Source organism: Coturnix japonica, chromosome Z (genome assembly GCF_001577835.2).
Source record: "Coturnix japonica isolate 7356 chromosome Z, Coturnix japonica 2.1, whole genome shotgun sequence".
NCBI lineage: Eukaryota > Metazoa > Chordata > Aves > Galliformes > Phasianidae > Coturnix > Coturnix japonica.
Genome location: NC_029547.1, coordinates 31,982,139 through 32,005,502, shown reverse-complemented (window position 1 = coordinate 32,005,502; position 23,364 = coordinate 31,982,139). Strand labels below are relative to the sequence as shown.

The following is a 23,364-nucleotide window of genomic DNA, read 5'->3' as shown; positions in this document are numbered from 1 at the left end:
TTGAGGTCATTGGTGGTTTTCAAAGCCTCTGTCACCGCTTAGTAGAAGACGAATTCCAACTCAACCTTTTCACTTTGTTATAGTGACACCTGGTGTCGTAGCGGAGTATCTTCTAGAGAGGAATGTTGGCCGCGGCACACCGGAAAGTCTTGCCTCTTTGCTCAGCGATGCACCCCATACCAACAGCGTATTTGCTGGCTTCCAGATGCAAGATTTTTTGTTTTTTTTTTTCCTTGTTCTGCATTTGTTAAGGGAAAAAAAAATAAAAATTAGCCTACAAAAGGTTATACTTCATTTTACACAGGAAACAAAAAAAAGCTCTGGTAAGGAATTGGTTAAGATTTAAGGTTTAGGGATTCTACTGACACTCTTTCTCAGCTGACTGCTGTGAAACTTCACAGCTCCTATGACCCTTATGTATCTGCCTTACCTCACACAGTATACTGTGGACCAGGAACTGCCATTCAGGTTCGAGACCTTGTCATCAATGGAGCATCAAAGCACTCCTGTAAATAAGAAGGTTCAAGGCAAACAAACCTCAGTCAAAGTAAGTAAGTCAAACATGAAGCCCAGTGGACTATCTTGATGTTAAATCCATTAGAAAAGACATACTTAACCACCAATATATATGCAAGATCAGCAAATCAAGTTTCGTTGTCACACAGCAGTCCCAGATGGAGAACAACATGACTCAGTGGTCTTGTCTATGAAGTGGCTTTGTACACAGCAGAACTTCGCTCAGTAACATTAACCATGCTAAACACGGCTTAAAGGGATGGGTAGGGGGGATTGGTTAGGAATGGAAACACCATCACACTACAGTGATAACTCTTGCCACTGTTATGGCCTAGTTTCAACTTCAGGGACTGGTTTAGTAATTCTTTCTAGGCAATTTCTGTTTGGGCTCCAGGATAACAGCTACAACACAGAACAGTTTCTGTCCACTACAAAATTGCTTTCATTTTCACCTAAAATTAAGAGAGCTCAGACAGGAACAAGGTATTTCATTCCTCACAGCCTGCTTTCAAATCTCATTAAGAATGCCAGAAGGCAATAAACACTAACTTGCTGTCAGATCAATTATGCTAAAGCAGTGGGTTATTATTTGGATTAATTTCCACACTCATTACAATGACAGCTGGAATCTGTGAAGATGAAGAGAGGCGGCTGTGGGCTGTGTGAACCTCTGTATTTCCATACTCACAAGCTCAGCACTGTGTTTATTTCAGCCAGTGCCCTTTCCTTTGTTTTTTATCTCCACAGGGCATTTTGGACAGACCTGGCTCAGGAACTCTGCCTGACACCCTCAGATATTTGGCTGAGACCCTCTTCTGCATTGAAAGGCTAGAAGCATAAGCACTGTTCTTTATTTTGCATTCTTATTAATGGCAAGCCAAACTTTCCCTCCACCTCCCTCTCCACCTCCCTCCTCTCCAGCCCTTCAGCTCGGGAGAATAAAGCACACTTCTAATTCTAACCTCTATAGAAGAGAGGTCTGGGCCGCCACATGCTTGGACTGACAGGAAACGAGAATGGCCAATGGGACACATTTCTGAAGTGTGCTGGGTGAGGGCTGCAGCCCTTTTTGTGTCGCAGCCAGTCAGCTGCTAATGGGACATTTGAAGTAATGCACACAGACAGTCATCCCCGTTGTTTGGCTTCCTCAGTCCTCAGAGAAAAGTTAAGCTGTGGGGATGTGAATGGAGCAGCTAGTAGCTGAATGCAGTGATTCAATTTGTAATTCTGTTCTGATGCAGAAGAGATCATAATGTTACAAATGATCATAATTATTTATACCCAAATGCAACACAAGCTAATACAAAGAGTATAGAGTGTAAAAGAACTTTCTGCTGAGGCAGTAAAAATGCTGTTGTTACAAAAATCACATAGCTCTGAGAAGTCTTAGTCCTTCACGTTACCCAAAGAAAAATGTTATGGCATAATAGCATCAGATCATCTTAACAAACCTAGACGCTTATGCCAAATTCCTCATTAGTTGGGTCTTTCCAGAGCACAGGATTACACTTCTATAGCATATAAAGAATATATAAGAATATATATTATGCCCTTTCTCCAAATGAAGCAGGAACAAGCTTGTTCCATCCTGGGAGGTTCAATCACTAACTTCTTTTGAGAAAGACTCAGCCACTACTGATGAGTTGTTACTGTCTTTGAGTGTGAGACATTACTTAATGCCAGTGAAATTCCTTAAAATCTTTGTCATGAAAGCAACAGCAAATCTGCCCTTGGTGAAATACTAGATTTTATCTTCTCTTATCGGATTCATTTTTCCTTGGAAATGAAAGGTTTAGGGTTATTCTGCATTTCTCAACTATAACAAGAAATGCCATAGGGTCTTTTTATCTCTTCCCCAAGACATTCAACTTCATTTCACTTCACACACACTTCACAACGTCACTATTTCGAAGCAAGCAGTTCACTTTACGGTTGTGGCATCAACTCTGCAGATGCCACACAGGATAACCTGGAAAAATGTAGTTACAGCTCAAAGGCTGTGTCAGTTCTCATTCAAACTAGCAATTTGCACAGTGCAGAACCAGATTGTGGGAAAGAGGAATAAATAATGAGGAAGTCTGTGAGAAACAGCAATTCAAGCTGTGATGTAATTACCATGCACTTCTTGATTTAACAAATGTTACAAGTTTCACTACTGCTACACTTACAAACATTTAAACTATGGTTAATCCTCATAGACTGTTTTCACACGCTATGTCACACTTGCTCAGGTAGTATGTAGGAAACAGCAAGAGAAGTGCTGGAAACATAAGTATGACAAACTTGAGGCTCAGAAATGCAAGGTGTTCCAAAAAGAGACATTTAAAGTGAGTGCTACCATTCAGGAACACACATAACCATTTCATATTCTTGTACAGAAACATGGTCTTCTGTGCTGCAGTTGCAGCAGTACATGAATGAACAAACACTGTTTGGTACTGCTTTCAAAGACCTTTTACTTATGTAATTACACCAAAATCTTTAACTCGGTTTTCTAAAACTCTGTCCATGGTGAACAGAAATACAGATGATACACAATTGAAATTCAGGTAAAAATTCCAATGTATTAGATATGGCTTGTATTGTATTATGACTTCAGTTTGTGAAGGTAGGAACAGAAATGGGGGGGGGGGGGGGGTGGAAGAAAAAAAAGAAAAAAAAAAAGAAAAAAAAAGCAAACTTCTCTGCAATTTCATCTTAACAGTTTTAAAGATTCCAACAAAAATATCCAATATTGGAAACTTGGCAAGTATTTCATTTCTAGCCCCCTACAGGTGATTTGTCTGAGAACACACTATCAATCCTCGCATAGATCTACCTCATTTCAGATACCAGCATGTTCTCAACCGTTCTGAGGACAAGAACTCTAATTTACATATGCACTGTATGTGATGAGAGCATGTGTATAGAACATGTATTTTTCATATGTAGCTTTGTCCTCTTAAAAGCTTTCAGATAAAAGACAGGCAGAAGAATGAAAAGAAACAAATGCTGTTAGTTCGCATGACCAGCTCCCTAAATATCTTGTCATTAAGGTCTCTATGCAGCTTAGAAACCTTTCCTCATTAACAGCTTAAGTCACAGAGATGCTTCCTTTAAGGAGAAGCAGTTTTGCATTTTCTGCTGGAGTCTATTTATTTGTGAGAATTCCTTAACAAAGAAAACTCACGTAATTGTAGGGCTAGAGGATTACTAGGTGGCTCATTTTTTTCTACCTGCTATTTTTTCCCTCTATTTTCCTTGCTAATGCCATGATTTGCATCTCAGCATCCAAGTACATGCCCATTATAGGGAGAAAACTACTTACCCTCTTCTTAATTAACCAGTAGTCCTATAAAGCTTCAGAGGCTGGTATTATATACTTTAGAGGAATATAGATTAATCAGTAGCCAAGACACGAAAAGAACAGCCCAGCCCCGTGCAAAACTAGGAGTAAATAATCATCAGTGCTTTTTATATCATGTAATACTTTAAAACACTTGAATATCTTACAGAGATACATATAAACTATAAAAAAAGATAGATAGGAAATAATGCTAGGAAGAAGCAACATCCATAAAGGACTCTCCTCATGCTGCAGTAAATCCAGATTCCCTGAACACCTCCACACATACGGGAATTTTGTTTTCCAGAAACCTGATGAAGTCAACAATGACAAGTTCTATGATAAGCATTTCCCCTTGTGAAGTGAGAATCACCCTGTACACCTTACTCACGCATCAACAGACCATTATCTAATTAATTACTATCAGTGATGAGTCACACTAAATGAGAATTGATAATACTCATAAGGACAATTAGTTAACAGGAATCCACCTGTATCAGCAGCATCACTTCATCTTCTGTATTCTTCAGATGACAATCAACATCTATAATTCCCTTCTTCAGTAATGTATCAGGCATCTACCCACAATGCTCAGTAAAATTCCTGAAACCCCTAAGTCAGTCATCCTATATAGAACACTTTAATAGTATCTCAGTAAACTGCTGTCACAGTGATAGCATTTCCCCTCTTGCTAAGTTTACAAACTCACTATACTCCTTGCAGAAGAAGTAGGAAGCCTTCAAAATCTCACTTAAATCTATATATATAGATATTAAAAAAAAATCCAAAGATGATTCTTATTGTGTAACTACCCTGGAGATTGTCTCCATAAAACCTGTTCAGATAGAGGGATCATAGAATGGCTTGTGTTGGAAGGGACCTTAAAACTCCAACCCTCTGCCAAGAACAGGATTCCCACACAACAGATCAGGTTGCACATGGCCTCATTCAAGCTAGCACTGAACACCACAAGGGGCAGAGCAACTACAACTTTTGTAGGCATCCTGCATCAGTGCCCCACCATCTCTCTCTCAGGAAAGAATTTCTTCCTAAAAATTGATCTTTTGTTTGATTTTTTTCATCAAAATATTTCAAAGATCAGTATTTAAAGGGGTTCAATCTCTAGAAAATCCTCATTTCAACAAGCACTTCACACACATACAAGTAAACTCAGAATAGACAACTAGTTACATGTAAGTATGTTAACTTCAGACTATTTTCTAACTTCTTTTGTTTTTGTTGCTCTTGTTGCTCAACTTCTCTTCCCCCATACTGCTGGAATATAATGCTGACTTTCACAAGGCAGCCCTTCCCCTTTTCTTATTGCCAATAGCACAAGTAAGTTTTCCTATCATTTCAGGATTTCCTTTCACCTTTGCACAGAAGGCTAAGTCATTATCAAATTTTTCCAAGTGAAAGAATGTTTCCTGTACGTATATCATTCTCATGAAAATTCATGTTTCCCCTCCATAAAGCACCTCTCTGCAGCTGGTGCCAAATTACTTATTAACTACACCCCAGAATCACCATGCATTATTTCCAGTGTCTGCTGGGGATACTCCGTGTTTACTCGGTCTTTACCAGTGTCGACTGGCAGAACAACAGGCAATGTCACACAAAGACAGACGTCACCGCTGACCTGGTGGGAGGACATATCAGTCAATGCAGTGTGACCTTCTGACCATCTTCTAGTCTCTTCTAAACACCACACTACTTCTCCTGCCATGCAGCTTAACACTCTTCCAAGCCACCGCCATTCTATACATTTTAAAATGATGAATTTGGTTTTTATTTATTGAAATTGTGTGAAAGAATCTGAGATTGATAAAGCTAGTTCTTTATCTTATAAACAACATATTTACAGAGAGTGGAGAACAAAGATGGGCTGTTTTGGTCATAAACTCCAGTGCTTTATGATTGCAAGTAGGCATAAAATACTACTCAAATAGGTATTAAACTTTACTTATGGCTCTTCACTAAGACAAAGTGTAATGACATGTTAACAAGAACAGGGAAGACCATGATTTGCAATGGTTTGGTGCTCAGGGCTGTCATAAAACACTTTGCAAAAATCTATATATGCTGAAAAGGGACATAGAAAAATATCTTTCTTCAAAAGCAGAGGGGCAGCACCGAAAAGAAATACGAATTAAACCAGTTCCTTAGAGATAATTTTTAAAGGATGTTTCAATGTTACACTGAAATAACCCCTACAAGGAACTGAAAATCAGGAAGACTATAACTACATATCCTGCTATGTAATTATACACATTTGAAATTGTAACTGATTAAACATAATTCTATACCACTATTCCGACATGACACCTAAGTGTTTTTGTATCAGAGGAAACCACATTATGCCTACCTTTGAAAGAAAATGTGGAACCTGTATGAAAAATTATAAAGCCTTATCCTATTTTTTTCTTTTCTTTCATTTCAAAATATTGCTAAAAACAAGGTCACAAACATGAAATGGATATTGATGGTACTTAGGCACTCTTTCCATGGAAAAGAGACAGCTGGTGTAAGACCAGTGATCACTTGATATTCCAGTAATGAACTCTGGAAGCTCATTGACAACAGATTCAAGTTCTTCCCTCAAAATCTATTAAAATTGGTTTGACATTTCTATTTTTTTATTTATTTTTTTTCTTTAAATGACAGTACTTTTTATTTGTCCTACAGATGTCCATGTAGTTTTTCAAATGGCAATACAACAGTTGTGCAATACTGAATTCATAACAATAACAGAGAGGGGAACATCTATACAAGAAATAACTGCACTTAAAGATTCAAACTCTGAAGCACCAAAACACCCTGTGCCAATACATTCAGACTTTAAATGTCAAAACAGGCTTTTAGAGCAGAGGTCATGGGAAAGCATCAGTCTATCACACTTGATTGTGTACAGTCTCTTCTAGAAACTCAACTTTTTGGATCTCTGTCCTTTCAAAATTCATGCTTTTAAATCTGTCTTCAAGCCTATCAGAATCTTCTTCATTGTCTGTACTACTGAAGTTTGTGTCAAAATCCAGTTCATCCTCCAGTCCACTCTCCTGGCCATTTTCAGTAGTCTTATTCTCTGTTCCATCTTGTTCTTTATCAATCCTGCAGAAATCAGTATTAAGTTAGCAACTATTACTTCTGGAATTTATCATTATTTTTAAAAAGAATGGGATGAAGGTTACAACATTCTACCTGGGAGAGTAAGGAAGGAAGGAGAAGGGAGAAAATAATCCAAAATTACTTTCATGTTGAGTTGACAGTAAGGGAAAGGAGACCAAGTAATAATAATAATAATAATAATAAAATGTATTTACTTATGATAAAATCATAGAATGGCTTAAGTTGGAAGGAACATCAGTGATCATCAAGTTCCAACTGTCCTACCACAAGTAGGACAACCAATCACTAGATAAGTACTAGGTCTGGTTGTCCAGAGTCCCACCCAGCCCAGCCTTAAACACCTTTAGGGATGAGGCATCCACAACCTCTCTGGGCAACCTGTTCCAGCATTTCACCACCCTCTCAGTGAAAAACTTCCCCCGACATCAAAAATAAATCCTCTCTTGTTTAGTTTAAAATCATTTCCCTTTGTCCTACCTCTATCTACCTGCATAAAAAGTTGACTCCCCTGTTTATGATTTCCCTTTAAATACTTGGAAGGCCATAATGAAGTCTTCCTTCTCTTCTCCAGACCAAACAAGCCTAGCTCCTTCAGCCTGTCTTTTCTCTGGCCTCACTGTCGTGGTCCTCATCTGGACCCTCTCTAACAGCTCCACATTCTTCCTGTGTGCCAGGACTGGATGTAGGACTACAGCTGGGACCTCGTGAGAGAAGAGCACCTCCCCTGTCCAGCTGGCCACCTGTCTTCTGAAGTAGACTAGGATACCACTGGCTTTCCAGTCCACAAGTACACACTGCTGTCTCATGCTAGGTTTTTCACATACCAGGACATGTTTTTCACATACCTAGGTCCTTCTCAGCAGGGCTGCTCTCAAAGAATTCTTCTCCAAGTCAGTGTACATAGCTGGGATTACCCCAAGTCAAGTGCAACATTTTACATTTTCTTTTGTTGAACCTCATCAGGTTCACATGGGCCCACCTTACAAGTTTATCAAGGTCACTCTGGATGGCATCCCTTCCTTCTGCCATATCAACTACACCATTCAGCTTGGTGTCATCAGCAAACTTGCTGAGGGTGCACTCATTCCCACCATCTTATGTCATTCATGAAGATGTTAAAGAACACCAGTCCCAAGACAGACACCTGGAGAACACCATTTGTCACCGGCCTCCACCTGGATGCAGAGCCATTTACCACAACCCTCTGGCTGTGACTACCAATTATTTACCCACCAAATAGGTCTCCCTTGAAATCCATCTCTCTCCAGTTTTGAGATAAGGATGTGGTTGGCCCATGTCAAAGACCTGTCACAAGTCTGGGCAGACGATACTAGTTGCCCTTCTTTGGCCCATAAAAGCTGTCACTCCATCATCACCGAAGGTGACCAGACTGGTCAGGCACGATCTGCCCTTGGTGAAGCTATGCTGGCTGTCTTAGATTGCCTGCTCATCCCCAATGTGCCTTAACATATCATTCAGGAGGATCTGTTCCATAATCTTCCCAGGCACAGAGGCATATATATGTATATATGTATGATTGTATATAAGTAGTCTGACTAACTAGTCAACTGCTGGTGAGCAGTCACATACCAGTAAGCTAATATAGGATGCTCAATAAAGGTGACTTCTTTACTAAAAGAACCAAAGAGAAAAGCCTGCTAAAAACACTGCAGTAACACCATGCTCAGTATCAGCCCACCTTTATTTCTGTTCACTGGTAACCGAGTCATCAAATGATACACAAAATGCAAACAGTAAATTGGCTTATGCATATTTTATGGTGCTGCATATTTAAATCTATTTCAGAGTGCTTTGTTCCTAAGGAAGAAATGCAATCTTCTCTTGGTATCAAAATAAAGTGTCTTATTTGAGTTAGGCTTTTTTGGCCCACCCTCACCAACATCAATAAGCATCCCACCCTGATTTCAGCAGAAATCAGATTTCTACTGATTCCTGTCAGGATTATACAGAATATGGCATGAAGTGTAACAGTATCTTGTATAGTTTCCAAACAAGCCTTATTAAAAAGGGAAAGAAGAAGTACAGTACTGAAACTACATAATCTACAAGCTACTTACGGAATTACAATTTCTTTTTCCTTTCCACATTTGGCACAAACTCCTAGTTTACTAGCACATGGTCGACAAATAATATGGTAAGGATCTTTCACAGCTTTCTGGAGGCACTTCACACTGTGAAGAGAAAGAAAACATAATTACTTCTTTCTCTGGTAAACATTTATTAAATATTCTGTGTTGAAAGACAACATGCACAACACAGAGAGCCTTCAAAAGAAGCACTTCTATAGTCCAGTTTCATACTTTCTTACTAAAACCAGAACCGAAGAAGAAATATTAAACAAATAAAAAAATTTTCCTTTGAAGTGACAAAATAAATCTTTCCATTCATTTCAATAGGTTATTTTGCTTTAAAAGCTGCATAAATTATTCATTTGTCTTACCAATAAAAGCTAATAAGAATAAGGCATAAGAAAGTGCATAGATTTTTACAGACTGAAGAGTTTCAATCAAAACAGTACAATGTCTTTTTCTTGAACTTCTCAGAATATAAACAAAACCAGTGCTGGACGTTTATTTCTATAAATCCATGCCTGCAAGGAACTTTATGCTAAACAAAACCATCCTAATTTTCTAGAGGTTTTTAGTTACTGTTTCAAATATGGTAGAACTCTGTACATCAAATAATTTCTGAAATGCTATGGCTTAATGTTCAGCTGATCTTTCTAATGCCTCGTATTTTTGGTGAACAAAACCCAGAATTAAATAACCCACATTAGGCAGCTGTCTTAAAATAAGTAATCTTTGCTTGATTCTTCTGGTACTCAAAGTCTGTCAAGGAACTTTTAGTATGTCCTGTACAACTCTAAACACTTGAATTGTTGACTAACAGGCTAAAGATGAACATCAAGTATATATCAATGTCTTGTGAGATTCTACTATGTCTACAGCTCTTCTCAGTTGTATCTCACTGATCAGGGACAATACTAATGCAAGCTAGTCTGTTTTTAATAGTTTAATCCTTAATACTTAAATACATCAAATAAAATTAAAGGCTAAGTTGCGGTTGTACTAAAAATCATAACTTTATCAGAGGTTAAAAAAAATAGAAAAAGATTTATATTTAAAGTTCTCGATTTCCATACTCTGTGATGAAAATAATTCAGTTTCTTAGCTTGAAAGTCATATTTTTAAAGCATGTATGTATTTATTTAAATTAGAAGCCTAACCAATTGAAATTCTTAATAGTCTAGGTCTTTCAGAACACTAGCCTACTCAGCCAGCACAGTAACCAATGGCTGTAGGAACAAACAGAAATCACTGCGGAATTAGAGTTTAAAATGATATGAAGTCTAATTTACTTGTTCAAAACTACAATGACATACTTAGAAGAAACTGTCCTGCAACGCCATTTATTCTATTTCTCATGCTTCCCTGATTAACAAATCTTTTTGGATGCTTTTCTTTTTTTTTTTTTTAACCTTTCCAGGTTAAATGGCATCCCTTCCTTCTGCCATATCAACTACACCATTCAACTTCATGTCATTTGCAAACTTGCTGGAGCATACTCAATCCCACTGTCTAGGCCATTAATGAAGATGTTAAAGAACACCAATCCCAAGACAGGGAGAACACCATTTGTCACCGGCCTCCACCTGGATGCAGAGCCATTTACCACAACCCTCTGGCTGTGACTACCAATTATTTACCCACCAAATAGGCCACCCTTGAAATCCATCTCTCTCCAGTTTTGAGATAAGGATGTGGTTGGCCCATGTCAAAGACCTGTCACAGGTCTGGGCAGATGATACCAGTTGCCCTTCTTTGGCCCATAAATGCTGTCATTCCATCATCACAGAAGGTCACCAGACTGGTCAGGCACGATCTGCCCTTGGTGAAGCCATGCTGGCTGTCTTGGATCACCTGCTCATCCCTCATGTGCCTTAACATATCTTCCAGGAGGATCTGTTCCATAATCTTCCCAGGCACAGAAATGATGCTTATCAGCCAGCAACACTTCACCTCTGGCTGGTCTGTTCAATATTTGGACCAGGAATTTATCCTTAACTGACTCTGGGATTATTTGCATCATGCAATGTTGTTTCTCCGCAGGTTTCCAGGTGGTTGAAAACCCTCTGTCAGGAGAAGATGCTACAAGCACAATGCCTTTTGCAGCTAAAACCAAGAAGGTATTGTCAACAGGTCCTTCATAATAAGGCAGCCTACAGTAAACCTGGACAATCAGATGTCCTTTATTGGCTTGGTACCTGATTTTAATTCACAAACTCTTAATCTGGTCATGACTGTTTCTCAGAGGCAGCTATTTGTAATCTACCATCTTCTTAACATACAGGGCAACTCTATCGCCACTACTACCTTGCCTATCACTTCTAAAAAGATTATAGCCCTCAATCATAGTATTTCAGTCGTGTGATTGGTCCCATCACATTTCTAAAACAGCAATTAGGTCTGAGTTCTCTATTTGTAGCACAGTTTCCAACTCCTTCTGATTTTGCACACACTATGCTGTGTGAATTTGTACAGCATCATGTCAGCTGGCCTACTGACCACGTTATCATCCTGAAGCAGCCCTCCCAAATTCCTTTGGGACAAATCTGAGGTTTTCCTCTGCTGCTTCCTAAAGTGACAGTGTTTCCAGATTTTCTCTATCACTCAGCAGCACATCTCCTTCCTCCAACAAATTTAGTTTTAAGCTCTAATGATAAGTCCAGCCGGCTTGCTGCCCAGTATATTCTTTTCCCTCCTCCTCAGATACATCCAAACCAACATAAACACGTCCAGTTTATACAAAGGTGCATTCCAGATCGCAGTACCAAAAGCCCTTAATGTGACACCATCCATGCATCCATTCACAAACTGGTTCATTCTCCTGCCTTGTTCCCTGTATCCAACCAGGAAGACTGAGGAGAACACTAGCGAGGCTTCTAATACCTTCATCATCTTCCCAAGGGACAAAAAGTCTTTTTTAATGTTTTCTAATTTCCTAGTTGCAGCCTTCTGTAAACCAGCTTGCAAATTCAACAGCAGACAGTAGTCCTCCAGCTTTTTCATACTTGGTATCCTCTTCTGGATGTCCCAGATGCAGGCTTCTGGCAGACAGAAAACTTCTGCAGTGACTACCCAGCCAGCAAATGGGGTCCACAGTGCTTCTCGGTGCAAAAGACCTAATCATTCAGATGCTCATCTTTTTTAAACTGCACTGGCTCTAACTCAGGTTTTTGGTTGGACCATCTTGACATGGTTATTCCTTTACAGTTCTCAGCCATTACCCACACCTTCTTCTCTTTCCATCCCCAGAGCTTCACATCTGTTGCTTGAGGGTATTTCAGGGGCAAAGGAAAGGCTTCTCCTTCTGGCCTTAGCAGAGACAAAGGTCCAGCCTCCTACATCCTGAATATTTTTTGCTATCTGATTCCATAGGGCTGGAAGTCTGCTTATCTTCTTCCCCTTTCTGAAACTTAAGACGGGGCTGTTGGTCTGCTTGTGCCACTGTATGACACCAAGCATTATATTCTCTCCAACTGCTGGGTACAACTCAGCCTGGTGACTTCCTCATGCAACCTGGCCACCAGCTCAAGAAAATTCATCAATCTGGGCACACTCACAGCCATGACATCCCACTCTGCCCTCAGGCTCAAAGTTCTGGGCAGCTCTGTCACTCCTTGGGAAGTCCATCTGAATGTACACATCAGCCCGGAAAGGCTGTGGTGCCTCCTTCATTTAGGTTTCTACCTCAGACCAACTGGGGTGGTGGGTGGTCACCATGTTTCTCAATAGAGTGCTACTCCCCACTATAACCAGATGAGAAGAAAGCAGACCTCCTTGTGCTCTTGCTGCACTCCCTACATGTGTGAACTGTGCACCACACTCTTACTGCCATGCCATGCTCACCTGCATGATCTTTTTAGTCACCTGTGAAAGTTTTATTGCTTTTTTAAAATTCCTACTTAATGGTGAGCATAACCCAGAACATTCACTTTGAAAACTGGAGACTTCTACATTAAGTATAATATTTATTTCTTAAACATAAAAGGATGAGACCACTTAATAAAACCAAAATATGTTTTGTGTATAGTTTCTATTATAAAGTAAAAGTTCACACGTGTGGCAGATACAGTATGAACAGATATTTCTTCTCTTTCAAACTTAAGAAAAAAACTTTTGACACAATCACACAGGAAATTATACATGTGCTCACATAACCTCTCCAGGTCGTTCAGAAGCAAATATTTCGTAAGCATGTAACTAAGAACAACACACAAATACAGAAGGAACTAGTGAGACAAAGCTGACTATTTTGTGCACCACATTCCACCTATAGTTTCCTTGAGTTCAGTGTTTCATTGCTGAAATGTTAGCTGCATCTGGAGGCATTGATGTAAGAACCTCTACAGATGCACATGTACAAGAAAGCAGAAAGTGACCACTTTAGAAGACTAACATGCCATAAACCTTCAAATTATTTAGAGGCATTTATCACTTTTATTATGTACTTATTCAACAATACTCAATACAGCTATGTTTGCAAGTAGCACTAAACGTTTGATGTGTATGACTATGGTTTCTATAATAAAAAGAAACAACATGTTAAAGGGTACTGAAAAACAAGTACTGTTAACATTTTGTATGAACTGAGGTAACACTGAGCTTGGTATTGAATTTTTATTTATTCACTATTATTATATCAAAATCAAGAAAACTTTCCTTGCTCATCATTCCTTCACCAGGTAGTCTTTATAAACTTAATAAATAAGTAAATAAACAAATAGAATTGTGCAGATAATATAAACTCTGACTTGCTACAAGGTCTGAGAAAAATCACACTTTAAGTGTTTCAGTTTTAACTCTTTCTTTTGGAGGAAGAACTGACGTGTTTTGGGAAACTTACAGGTTCAAAATGATCATTAAAAATATTCAAACATTTTAACAGTGAGGAAGGAAGTAGTTGCTTTGCTACATTATCTAACATTTAAGATAAAAACATTAAAGAAATTGAAAATTAATACTGTATTTTGATTATTGCTGCAGACTCCAGACTAAAAAACACAACAGTAGCATTTATGAGTTTCCAAAAACAGAACATTCTCCAAAAAGTTCACAAACAATACTGCCAATGATTAAGACTAGGTATTTGTACTCACCATTTTTTTGGTTTTGATAGTAGTTTATACTTGCTGAATTTTACCCGCCACTCCAAGATATCTTTACAATGCTGACACACTCCATCATGAAGTTTAGCATTTATTTTCTAAATAAAGAAATAATAATTGGAATCAGAGAAACTTTCATATTTTTATGAGTACAATCTTGCTTAGAAAACATTTTTTTCGCTTAATGTGATTCATACTATATTTAGAGAATTATCTGATGATAATATAAGCATTTTATATGTTTAACCCTTGTTATTTTGTTCAGCAGAAAGAGTGGTGAGGTCACCCTCTACTTTGAGTTGGTCTTTAGTATTACTAACATAGTTATAACACTACCATAAGTAATAGGTATAGTATGAACTGTGTTCTTATGTTGTTATTCTATTATTATCATTATTAGACCTTTAAAGTAGAAATGAACCATGAAATAAGCTGCCTTTATTTGGAAAAGATACCTCACAAGGCTTAACATTTTGCTTGTTATTGCTCAAGATACTGTTAAACTACAAGGCCTACTCCAAAAGCAACACCTCCTATTTTATGATGTTGGCCCATAAGAGCTGAATGCTGATGAAATGGCAGAAGCGACTGAACCCTCCCACCAATATTCCATTACATTTTGTTGCTATGGGGCAGATAGCAGTCAAGGGGCAGTCTGACACAATGACATCTGACATGAAGTGCGAATCAAGCAAACGTGTGGAATTAAAATCCTCCATGAGGAAAAAAAAATGCACCCTCTAACATCCATCCACATTTGCTGAACATTTACGGAGGCCAAACAGTGGTTTTGTAGCTGAGAATTTGCTCTACCAAGTATTGTTTTTGTGTTCACTGTGTCAGTCATAGTTTCCACAGAAATAAATAAGAGGCATTACTTTCAGAGCAACTTGTGTACACACTTGAGGTGAGTAGTCTCAGAAGGTTTTTTAGACCACGATAAAATTGAGTTGACATATTTGCTGGCAAACCATTCCATGTTTCTTGCGCCACAAACTTCCCGTACAAAAATGTAGGATGTTTTTGAACTCAAGTATCTAGGATCAAACTACAAAAATGGTCTTTTAAACTACAATAAATCTTCAAGATAACATAAAATTTACTCTAAGATTTTCTGTAACTTTTTGTGTTTAGTTTGATTGGCAATATGAACTGCCAACTGGCTGGTATGGTTTGCACAAGGCAAGTTATTCAGAGACAGTGAACAGGAACAAATCACACTTGCCTTAAAGACCAAGTAATGAATACCAGTTCCCACACAGCAGTAATTACAATCATTATGCAGTTCTATGTATGCATAATTAGGAAAACAAAAATTTCACTGCAAATAATAAAAAGACATTCTGTATTTTGAAACAGATTCAAAATGATATTCAAAAACTATAAGGTGGACAAAATCACATTTACTGCTTGAAATATCCAAAAAGTTCTTTGGGAGTGATCCTGCATTAACCCATACCTGGCTTTATAATATTCTTTCAGAAATAAATCTAGAAGTTCACCTATGCATATAGCAGCTACTAAAATAATTTCTTAGTTTTATGACCTTACAGAGCTTCTTACTATTCCAAGAAAGTCTACTTCAATTAGACAGAAGTTTCAATTAGAATAACAAGTCTAGCTTTAAACACACAGTATCTTATTCCATGCTTAAAAAGCTATGTGGTAGAGGAAATACTATATATGAGTAAGACTCTACTATGGGATTTACTTTCCCAGTAAATGGGAAAGTGTTTCTTTTCATCTTTACTCAACTTCACCTGCTCAGCTATGGCACTTCTTGTCTGGAAAGTTAAAAGACAGAAAAAAATCTTTCAAATGATGGAATACTGGCTTAGCATGTTAAAAAGAAATTGAAGATGCCATTCTCCCCCTCCTCAAAAAAAAAAAAAAAAAAAAAAGAATTTGTAAAAAGCTTTAATAAAGAAAGGTCTGATGCTCTGATGCCAGCTATTGGGAACAAATTTGCCAGGAAACATAGTTACTTAGACAACACAGAAACTTCATGAGAAGAAAATCAATGCTAAGTCCTGCCAATCATACAGGTCAGTTTGACTGTGCTCATTCTTTCAAAATGCATGCAATCTGAAGATAAGCCTTCTTTTCAGTGCTCACACAAAGATTCCAAGCAGGATAGCTTTAATAAGCTTCTAAATATCTGCAAATAAGCCCCACCTTCCCAGTTCTCCTTCTCACTGTCCTAATTTGCATTAATTAGTAATGCAAGAGGGGAGAGAGACACAAAGGCATTTGTATTCACAAGCGTGCTTTACTGTACCCAGCTACTTTTGGTATTGTCAAGGAAGAACCCCATAAACTTCAAAACACTGCAGGCGTGCACACTGAAGACAGCTGATTGCTGCTAAACACCTTTCAAAACAAGTGTTAGCTTCCTTGCTGACAACCACCCAGTTTCCAATAATGTGTCACACTATCAGTGCTGGGGACAGAACCCTGTCCCTACATGACTTGCGGGGATTGGCTCAGTGATGCGTAACACACCTGGAATTCAGGAGGCCACAATGAAGGCGTGTGTGGCATAAACAGTGCAAAGAGTAAGGTAGGCATTACTTTCACCTCTCATTTGAAGGAAATTCAAAGTCTGTAGAACAGACATCTTATTTCAAATGCAACTGGATGTTTTTTTATGGTACGGTGAAATGCATATAATTATTATTAACAGCACTTCTTCCCCTTCTCTCCTTCTCCCTCCCTTACGAAGTACAGCTCCTGAATATACAATAATCCTCCAGTCATTAACTTCTCATTTTATTTTTTATAAAACTAAAAGACAGATCATGCCAAATTACAAAGATGTCTCTTCACATTACTCATAGGAATGCACTCAGAATGCTTGGAAATGCCCCTTGCAGTAAGACAAAGGACTCACCACATGACACACTGCCAGCTTTGTTTCAGACAAGGTCCTGAGACTTACCTGAACTCATTCTGATAAGTCTTCCCTCAGTACTCTTTAATTCACTTTTTCCCCACTGCAAAAGGTCTTCAGTAAAATATGACTAATACAGAAGCTCTAAAAGTAAAGTAATTCCATTTCATAGTAACAAGTACATTATCTACATAAAGTCAGTATCTATCAGGTACAGAGCAGGTCTGTGTTTGGATCGTTTTTACACATCAAGTTTTAACTATTCCACTATCCTGGTTCAATTAGTCATACTCCAAACATTCAGGACAAAGCTACACATTAAGTACATTGACCAAATCACTAAGAGCTTAGACTCAAAAGTCATGAAGAGAAAGAAATTCAGTGTTTATGAATTTAATTTTCACATATCACACAGAGTCACTAACATACAGTCACATTTTGAAGAGATGCCTATCACCTTGACTGAACAAAGCTTCAGTGAGAGGGGCAATGAAATTGAAGATTCCCTAGGGGAAATGAAGAAAGATATAATTTAAGCGGAGGGCTGTGCTGCAAGAATGAAGATGGCTCGTGCAGAGACAGATTTTTGAGTCACTGTAGAAGTGGTAAGCAAATACAGCAAGTCAGGAGAACTAAGAGGCCAACTTCATTCCAAATATAAAGACTGGAGTGCTTATCTCTCATTACAGAGATACAGTTACAGGAAGTGTGCAGGGATGCACACCAGTATCAAATGTACTGCTTCTGTACTGTTCTGTTCTCAGATAAGAAATATAGCCAAAGTGCAAAACTGAGACCCAATTCTAACATCCTTCTACCAGCCAGCTGATTCAGAAAATCAAAGCAGAAGGATGGACAGATGTAAAGCAAATTAAGCTGGCAGATTTACCCAGTTAAACCTTGATTTTTATTTGTCTTCTAAGTTTATCTTTCCCAGAAACAGTATCTGATTTTAAATCTTACTATTACTAAAACAAGCTGCTTTTCAAAAGCAAAGAAGACTTGATGAAGCAAATAAAATCATGCAAAATTAAATATTTGGATAAGGTAATTCTATCTGATTTTTATTTATTTATTTTTTATTCACTGAGAAACATGTAAGAATAAGTTCCCGTCACAAACAGGAAGATAAACTTCCCTGCTATCTCAGCCATAACATGGAAGTTAATAGTAAAATAAATGTCTCTGTTGTTTGTTTTTCCTATTAATATTCAGTCTTGTATGTATTTGCTACATTTCACATATCCAGACTTCTTTCCTTTCAACCATTTAAGAGCTCACTTTCATCTAACAGTATAAAAAATCCAACTACATACACAAAGACCTGAAATAGGATTTCCAACATTTTTATTCCATTCAAACTTTTTTTCTAAACTCAGCCTTCACTCAGCTTTCTCACACACAATGACATGGTAATGCTTAATGCTTCTAGTCTGAAATGTTTTCCCTAAGTGTGAAATTACTCAGATTACATTCTGTTTCTGTCACAGCAGTTTTTTACTTTCATTTCTCTATTTTACTCACTAGCTCTTTCCTCTTTGCCATACTTCCTCCAATATCAGGGTAACTCATTTAGTTCTTGCAGTACTTCTGTATGTCTTCCAAAGAAAAAGAAATTATGCAATGCTGAAATATATAAACAATTTTGAAGTATACAGTCACAAAACATTCCATATGCATATTACATACGCACTGTCAGGTCAACTGCATCAATAAAACAGCACCCTCCATATGCTCAAGTAACCCAACATTAAATCATTTAACAACCTGCCAAAAGCAGTTCAGAAAGTATTAAACAGATGTGCCTACACCTACTAACTTGGCTCACAAAATAATTCCTAGCCTATGCTAGCATTAAAAAAGCAGTCACAAGGAAGATGTAATAATGGGGTTTCAAAGATGCCTCACTGTCTGTCTGGAAGTTTCTAATTATGTGTACATGCACGTGTGTTTTGATTCACTGTACTGACAGCAGACTTCTACCACATGTCAGTAGCTTGTTCTACTATAAATCAACACTGCATCAACACTATCCAAAAACTTTCTTCTCATAAGAAACAGGAGATACTGATTGGAACAACAAGGCTGTAGCAACATTTCTGACTGACTGCATTCTCAGAAAAACAAAACTCCACACAAACTCTAGTGTACAACAACAATGTAGCTAGAATGGAGCAGTGCAAACTAACAGACAAAAACTCTGTGATAGAAAATCCTTGTATTTCAGGGCTATAATATACACCTCGGAGACTGCAATCAGTTTTCCCAGAAACCTTCTCTTGCCCATATACAATATATACTGCCTTCAATACATGTGAAACCAAAATCTTTCTTTAAGCCCAGTTCCAAATGGCCTTCTTCATCTCCAAGACATGTAGCCTTTTTTCACATTGGCAAACAGTTTCATAAAAACTTCATTCTTCCAGAACAACCATGGATTTCAGAAAGTATGAGATTCTGCATATTTGGAAGAACTGATTTTGTGTGTGTGTGTGTGTGTGTGTGTGTGTGTGTGTGTGTGTGTCTTCACTGCAGTCTTAGGTTACAGTCCAAAATGTACGTTCTGTTTGCTTCTCTTCCACCTACATGAAACACTGTATGGTAAGCCTGAATTCACTTTTAAACTCAGAAGGAATAGCTAGAAACCAGACTTTATCCTGACAAGCTGCCCTATACTGCAGCAAGACAAACTTAGTGTTGTTTGCAGCCAGTGTTATCTGTCACTTCCAGTTGGCAGTCTCTTACTTTCTGAACTTCTAAGTCTCATTCATTGACTCAGCAATTAAGCCTCTTCCCAGTGCCTTCCCACAGCCTTGACCAGTGCCTCCACTAAAACAAATTATCTATACAGCCAGATGAAGAAATAGCTAGCATCAGCATCATGGTAAAGTTAGGGTTCAGAGTTAATAACCTCTGAAATTTTGGAAAATCTGGATTATCATCTGGGGTGTAATTAATAAGGGGAAGAAACCGAGGAACAGATCAGTCATTTGGGTGTAAATATGAATCATTTTGTGGCCTACCATCTCATAACAATGGAGTTTTAAATGTTCTTGTTGAATATTGCTTGCTTTCATCTCTAGAATTACCTTTATTTCCAGTTTCCACATTGATTTAAGTAATACAATTCATATAGAGTGTATGTTTACGTAACATAATGTATATTCCTCAGCTCTGTGTCACAAACAGGTGTTCCAGAATATACTATGTAAAGCAATCACCCATAAACAAATGCCCAGTTTCAATAATTAATAGCACAGTGTGTCTTACTCTGTCCAGCTCTTCATTCTTCAGTTCATCCTAGCATGCGGGCTGGCTTTCCCAGCACTGTTGTAGGCAGCTACCCAAACACAGTTCAGAGGCAGCTTGCATTGTTTCACCTCAACTAGCCTGTCCCAAAGTAATGCAGGTAGTAGCGCCTGGTCATTAGGGGAAACACAAGTGCCTTTTCACCATGTTCTAGAAGTAATCAGAACTTTTAGTCTTTAAGATTAGAAAATGGATGCCAAGGTCAATATCAGGTTGAAAGTATAAAACTTTTCAAAACAAAACAAACAAGAAACAACAACAAAAAATGATTACTATTATACTAATTTCCTTTGCAGCTACTTCTTCACATAGAAGACTAGAAACAGCAATGAAAATAACTACGTCAGCTTCAAACACAGTACAACCTGAAGGTGCTGTACTTGATATTCAGCATTACTAATGCAGAGTACATGTGCATAATGATATGAATTTTAAGTTAAAAATCATTCTACAGACTTTCAAGATGGTATTGAGCTGCACTGCGAACAACAGTAGCCAAAGACAGGCCACAGACTCAAAATAGCAGTGATTTACTAGAGATCCACCCACTCTCAGCATTCTGACCTAATGAGCCAGTAAGACATGGAAAAGAGGAATGTCCCATTTCTGTGTCAGTCCTTGTGATCAAACTGCCACTTTTTCTTCCTTTGTCTCTTAACAGCTTAGATGTGTGTGGTCAGTGTGAAGCTCAGGACCACACCAGTACACAGAAGTTACAAGATAAGAGAAATAAAGTTCCTTGAAAACATTCAGCTTATGTAGGATGACATTAATCACCACCTAAATCCTGTTAAATTTCTTTTCAAATTTCTTAAATGGGAGAATCAGGCCTACTTATCACTATGATAAGAAGGTGAAAATTTGAATTTGTTTACAAAAGTACATCACAAGAAAACAAACATTCCCATTACCCTACAGACTCAGTCCTACATCACAGTTAATAACGACACTGAATCTTGTCTGTGTTCAAAATAGGCAGTTTTTTTAAGTTCATGGCATTGTGGAGTCAATTCTCTCAGATAACAAATATACTAAAAACAAACAAACAAACAAACAAAAAAAAACTAGGTGTACTTTAAAGAGACTATTTCAGTTACAAAACTGAACTAAGTTTCTCGTTAAGGACTTTTCTGATTGACCTGCTCTGTAGGATCTTTCGTAGGGGGTACGTACAGGAAAACACACTTATCTATTACTATTGGATATCATAAAGTGATTCAAACAATGAATAATAGTGGTGATGCTTGAAGCAGGAAAACAGCCCGTTCAACCTGTAGAACCAGTCCTACAAGAAGCACTTGGAAAAAAAGAAAAAAAAAAGAAAGAAAAAAAAAAGAAACCACAACTCTTTGATGTCATTGTTTTTTACTTACCAGTTTATTCCCCTCCTCTCAAATTCTTTTTGACAACCTAGTCAGATTACTTAAAGGGATACTGACATAACAACAACAGCACTACATATTCCTCTTTCAGATTGCTCATCTTGTGTTTTGCTTTATTCGTGTTTCTCAGTTTCATAAGGTGTTTTGTCACAAGACAAAGCACCCCACTCCAGTGGTGCTACTGATCAGGACACTGTGTGGTCTTCATCCTCACAGCATTATTATGTTGCCAGAGCTGCAAGTAAGATAGAAGGTGTTCCAGGAATACATTGTGAACCATTTCCTTTTCCTTGCTTGGAAGTTATTTAAAAGAAAAGACAACAATGGTCTTTTGTAACAATAGTGTACAAGTATCAAACCACGGCCACGAGTGCAGCAGAGGCTCTGATGAAGCAGGAGACCATGGAGCCACCTCTAAGCACACTGCCAGGTTTTTTAAAGCCTTAAAGAAAACATGAGTGCCTTATCAGTTGTCTCAAAGAGTGTCACCTGTTGTGTGCAGAGATGCCAGCTGAAGTTGTTCAAAATCAGCTCTGACATGTGGCGATCTCTGAAATAAGGTGATACAGACGAGACCACCAGCGCAATCACCTTTCCGTAAGTTGCGCTGTTAGCCCTGCAGACAACACTTCCTCGCCGCACTCACTGCCCAGAGGTGAACGCTTTATTTCAGCTTTCCTTTCTTATAAGGCTACGACCCGATGAGAACCCCGCACGAGGCCTCGGGTAACACCGCTCCGCCCGCCCCGCCCCACCTCTGCCCCCGGGCGCTTCCCGGGCCTCCCCTCAGCCCTCACGCTTCCCGGCGGCGGGCCCAAGGCCGGCCCCGACTGCGTGCCTGGGCGCAGCGCTGCGCCTACCTTCAGCCGCGCGCTGGTGTCGTACTTGTCGTTCTTGAAGGCGCGCACGTTCTGGTGGCGCTGGGGCCGCCTGCGCGCCACGTTCCCCTTCTCCGAGCTCATTCCCCGGCAACCGCCGCTGCCGGTGGCGAGTGCCCCGGAACCGCTCCTCCCCAGACCTGCCACCTCCCATTGGCGGAAACCACCGTCAGTTACACTCGTTTGCCAGCGGCGATTCGCCGTCCGCTCACGGCGTCCCGCCCTCCCGCTCTTATGCGGAGCCCCGGCGGTCAGAGCCGCGTTGCGGGCTGTGCCGCGATTGGTGCTCGGCGGCAGTTGGTCACCGCGCGGCTGCGGCCGGCTCCGCCCTGCTGTCCCTTCTGCCGCCGCGGCAGCCGCCGCCGGGTCAAATGCAGCCGCTCTGTGGGGTGAAGTCTGCGCTGCTCCCCTAAGCCGTTCCGCCAGAGGCCTCTGCCGGCCGCAAGTCCCCTTCCGAGCGCTCCTCGGGAAGAAGCAGGGGCCGCCGAGCCGGCAGCCGCCGCCGCGCCGTTACTCAGCACAACCGACGCCTCCTCCGCCGCCACTCCGGCGCTCGTACGGCGGCGGCTGGGAGTGCGCGGGGTTACCGCTGCCCAGCGAGGGGGAGCCGGGAGCCCCGCGCAGGTAAGGGCTCGGGCCGACTGGATGGGCCGAGCTGGGGGCGGCTGCGGTGGGGGAAGGGAGGAAAGGAAGGGCTGCCGGGCAGGTGAGGCTCCGGGTGGCTGCGGCGAGGGGCCGGGGCGGGCGGC

General features: G+C 39.5%; 2 protein-coding genes and 1 long non-coding RNA gene across 3 annotated transcripts in view; 2 read left to right on the top strand and 1 right to left on the bottom strand.

Annotated features, from left to right (window-relative positions):
* Positions 1-2,952: 2,952 nt before the first annotated feature.
* On the bottom strand, positions 2,953-23,144 carry CZH9orf85 (chromosome Z C9orf85 homolog). Its single transcript, XM_015849127.2, has 4 exons — positions 22,598-23,144; positions 14,148-14,254; positions 9,046-9,159; positions 2,953-6,949 (listed from the first exon to the last, which is right to left on the bottom strand). The coding sequence occupies exons 1-4, from the start codon at positions 22,697-22,699 to the stop codon at positions 6,733-6,735; spliced, it is 540 nt and encodes a 179-aa protein (XP_015704613.1). The 5' UTR covers positions 22,700-23,144; the 3' UTR covers positions 2,953-6,732.
* On the top strand, positions 16,321-20,901 carry LOC107306198. The gene is made up of 3 exons (XR_001552035.2): positions 16,321-16,716; positions 20,652-20,726; positions 20,810-20,901. It is a non-coding gene; the product is annotated as an uncharacterized LOC107306198 (long non-coding RNA).
* ABHD17B (abhydrolase domain containing 17B, depalmitoylase) overlaps positions 23,127-23,364 on the top strand; it is a 16,837-nt gene continuing 16,599 nt past the window's right edge. The window contains exon 1 of the mRNA XM_015849126.1: positions 23,127-23,239. The gene's annotated coding sequence lies outside the window, so the exon portion shown is untranslated. The remainder of the gene's footprint in view (positions 23,240-23,364) is intronic.

Bases quoted from the DNA above. Each gene is read 5' to 3' on its own strand.
- CZH9orf85 (XM_015849127.2), bottom strand. From the start codon at position 22,699: ATGAGCTCGGAGAAGGGGAACGTGGCGCGCAGGCGGCCCCAGCGCCAC. The intron at 9,160-14,147 runs GTGAGTACAAAT...TTCTCTTCACAG, and splicing joins CTATCAAAACCAAAAAAATG to TGTGAAGTGCCTCCAGAAAG. The intron at 6,950-9,045 runs GTAAGTAGCTTG...TGATTTCTGCAG, and splicing joins GAAAAAGAAATTGTAATTCC to GATTGATAAAGAACAAGATG.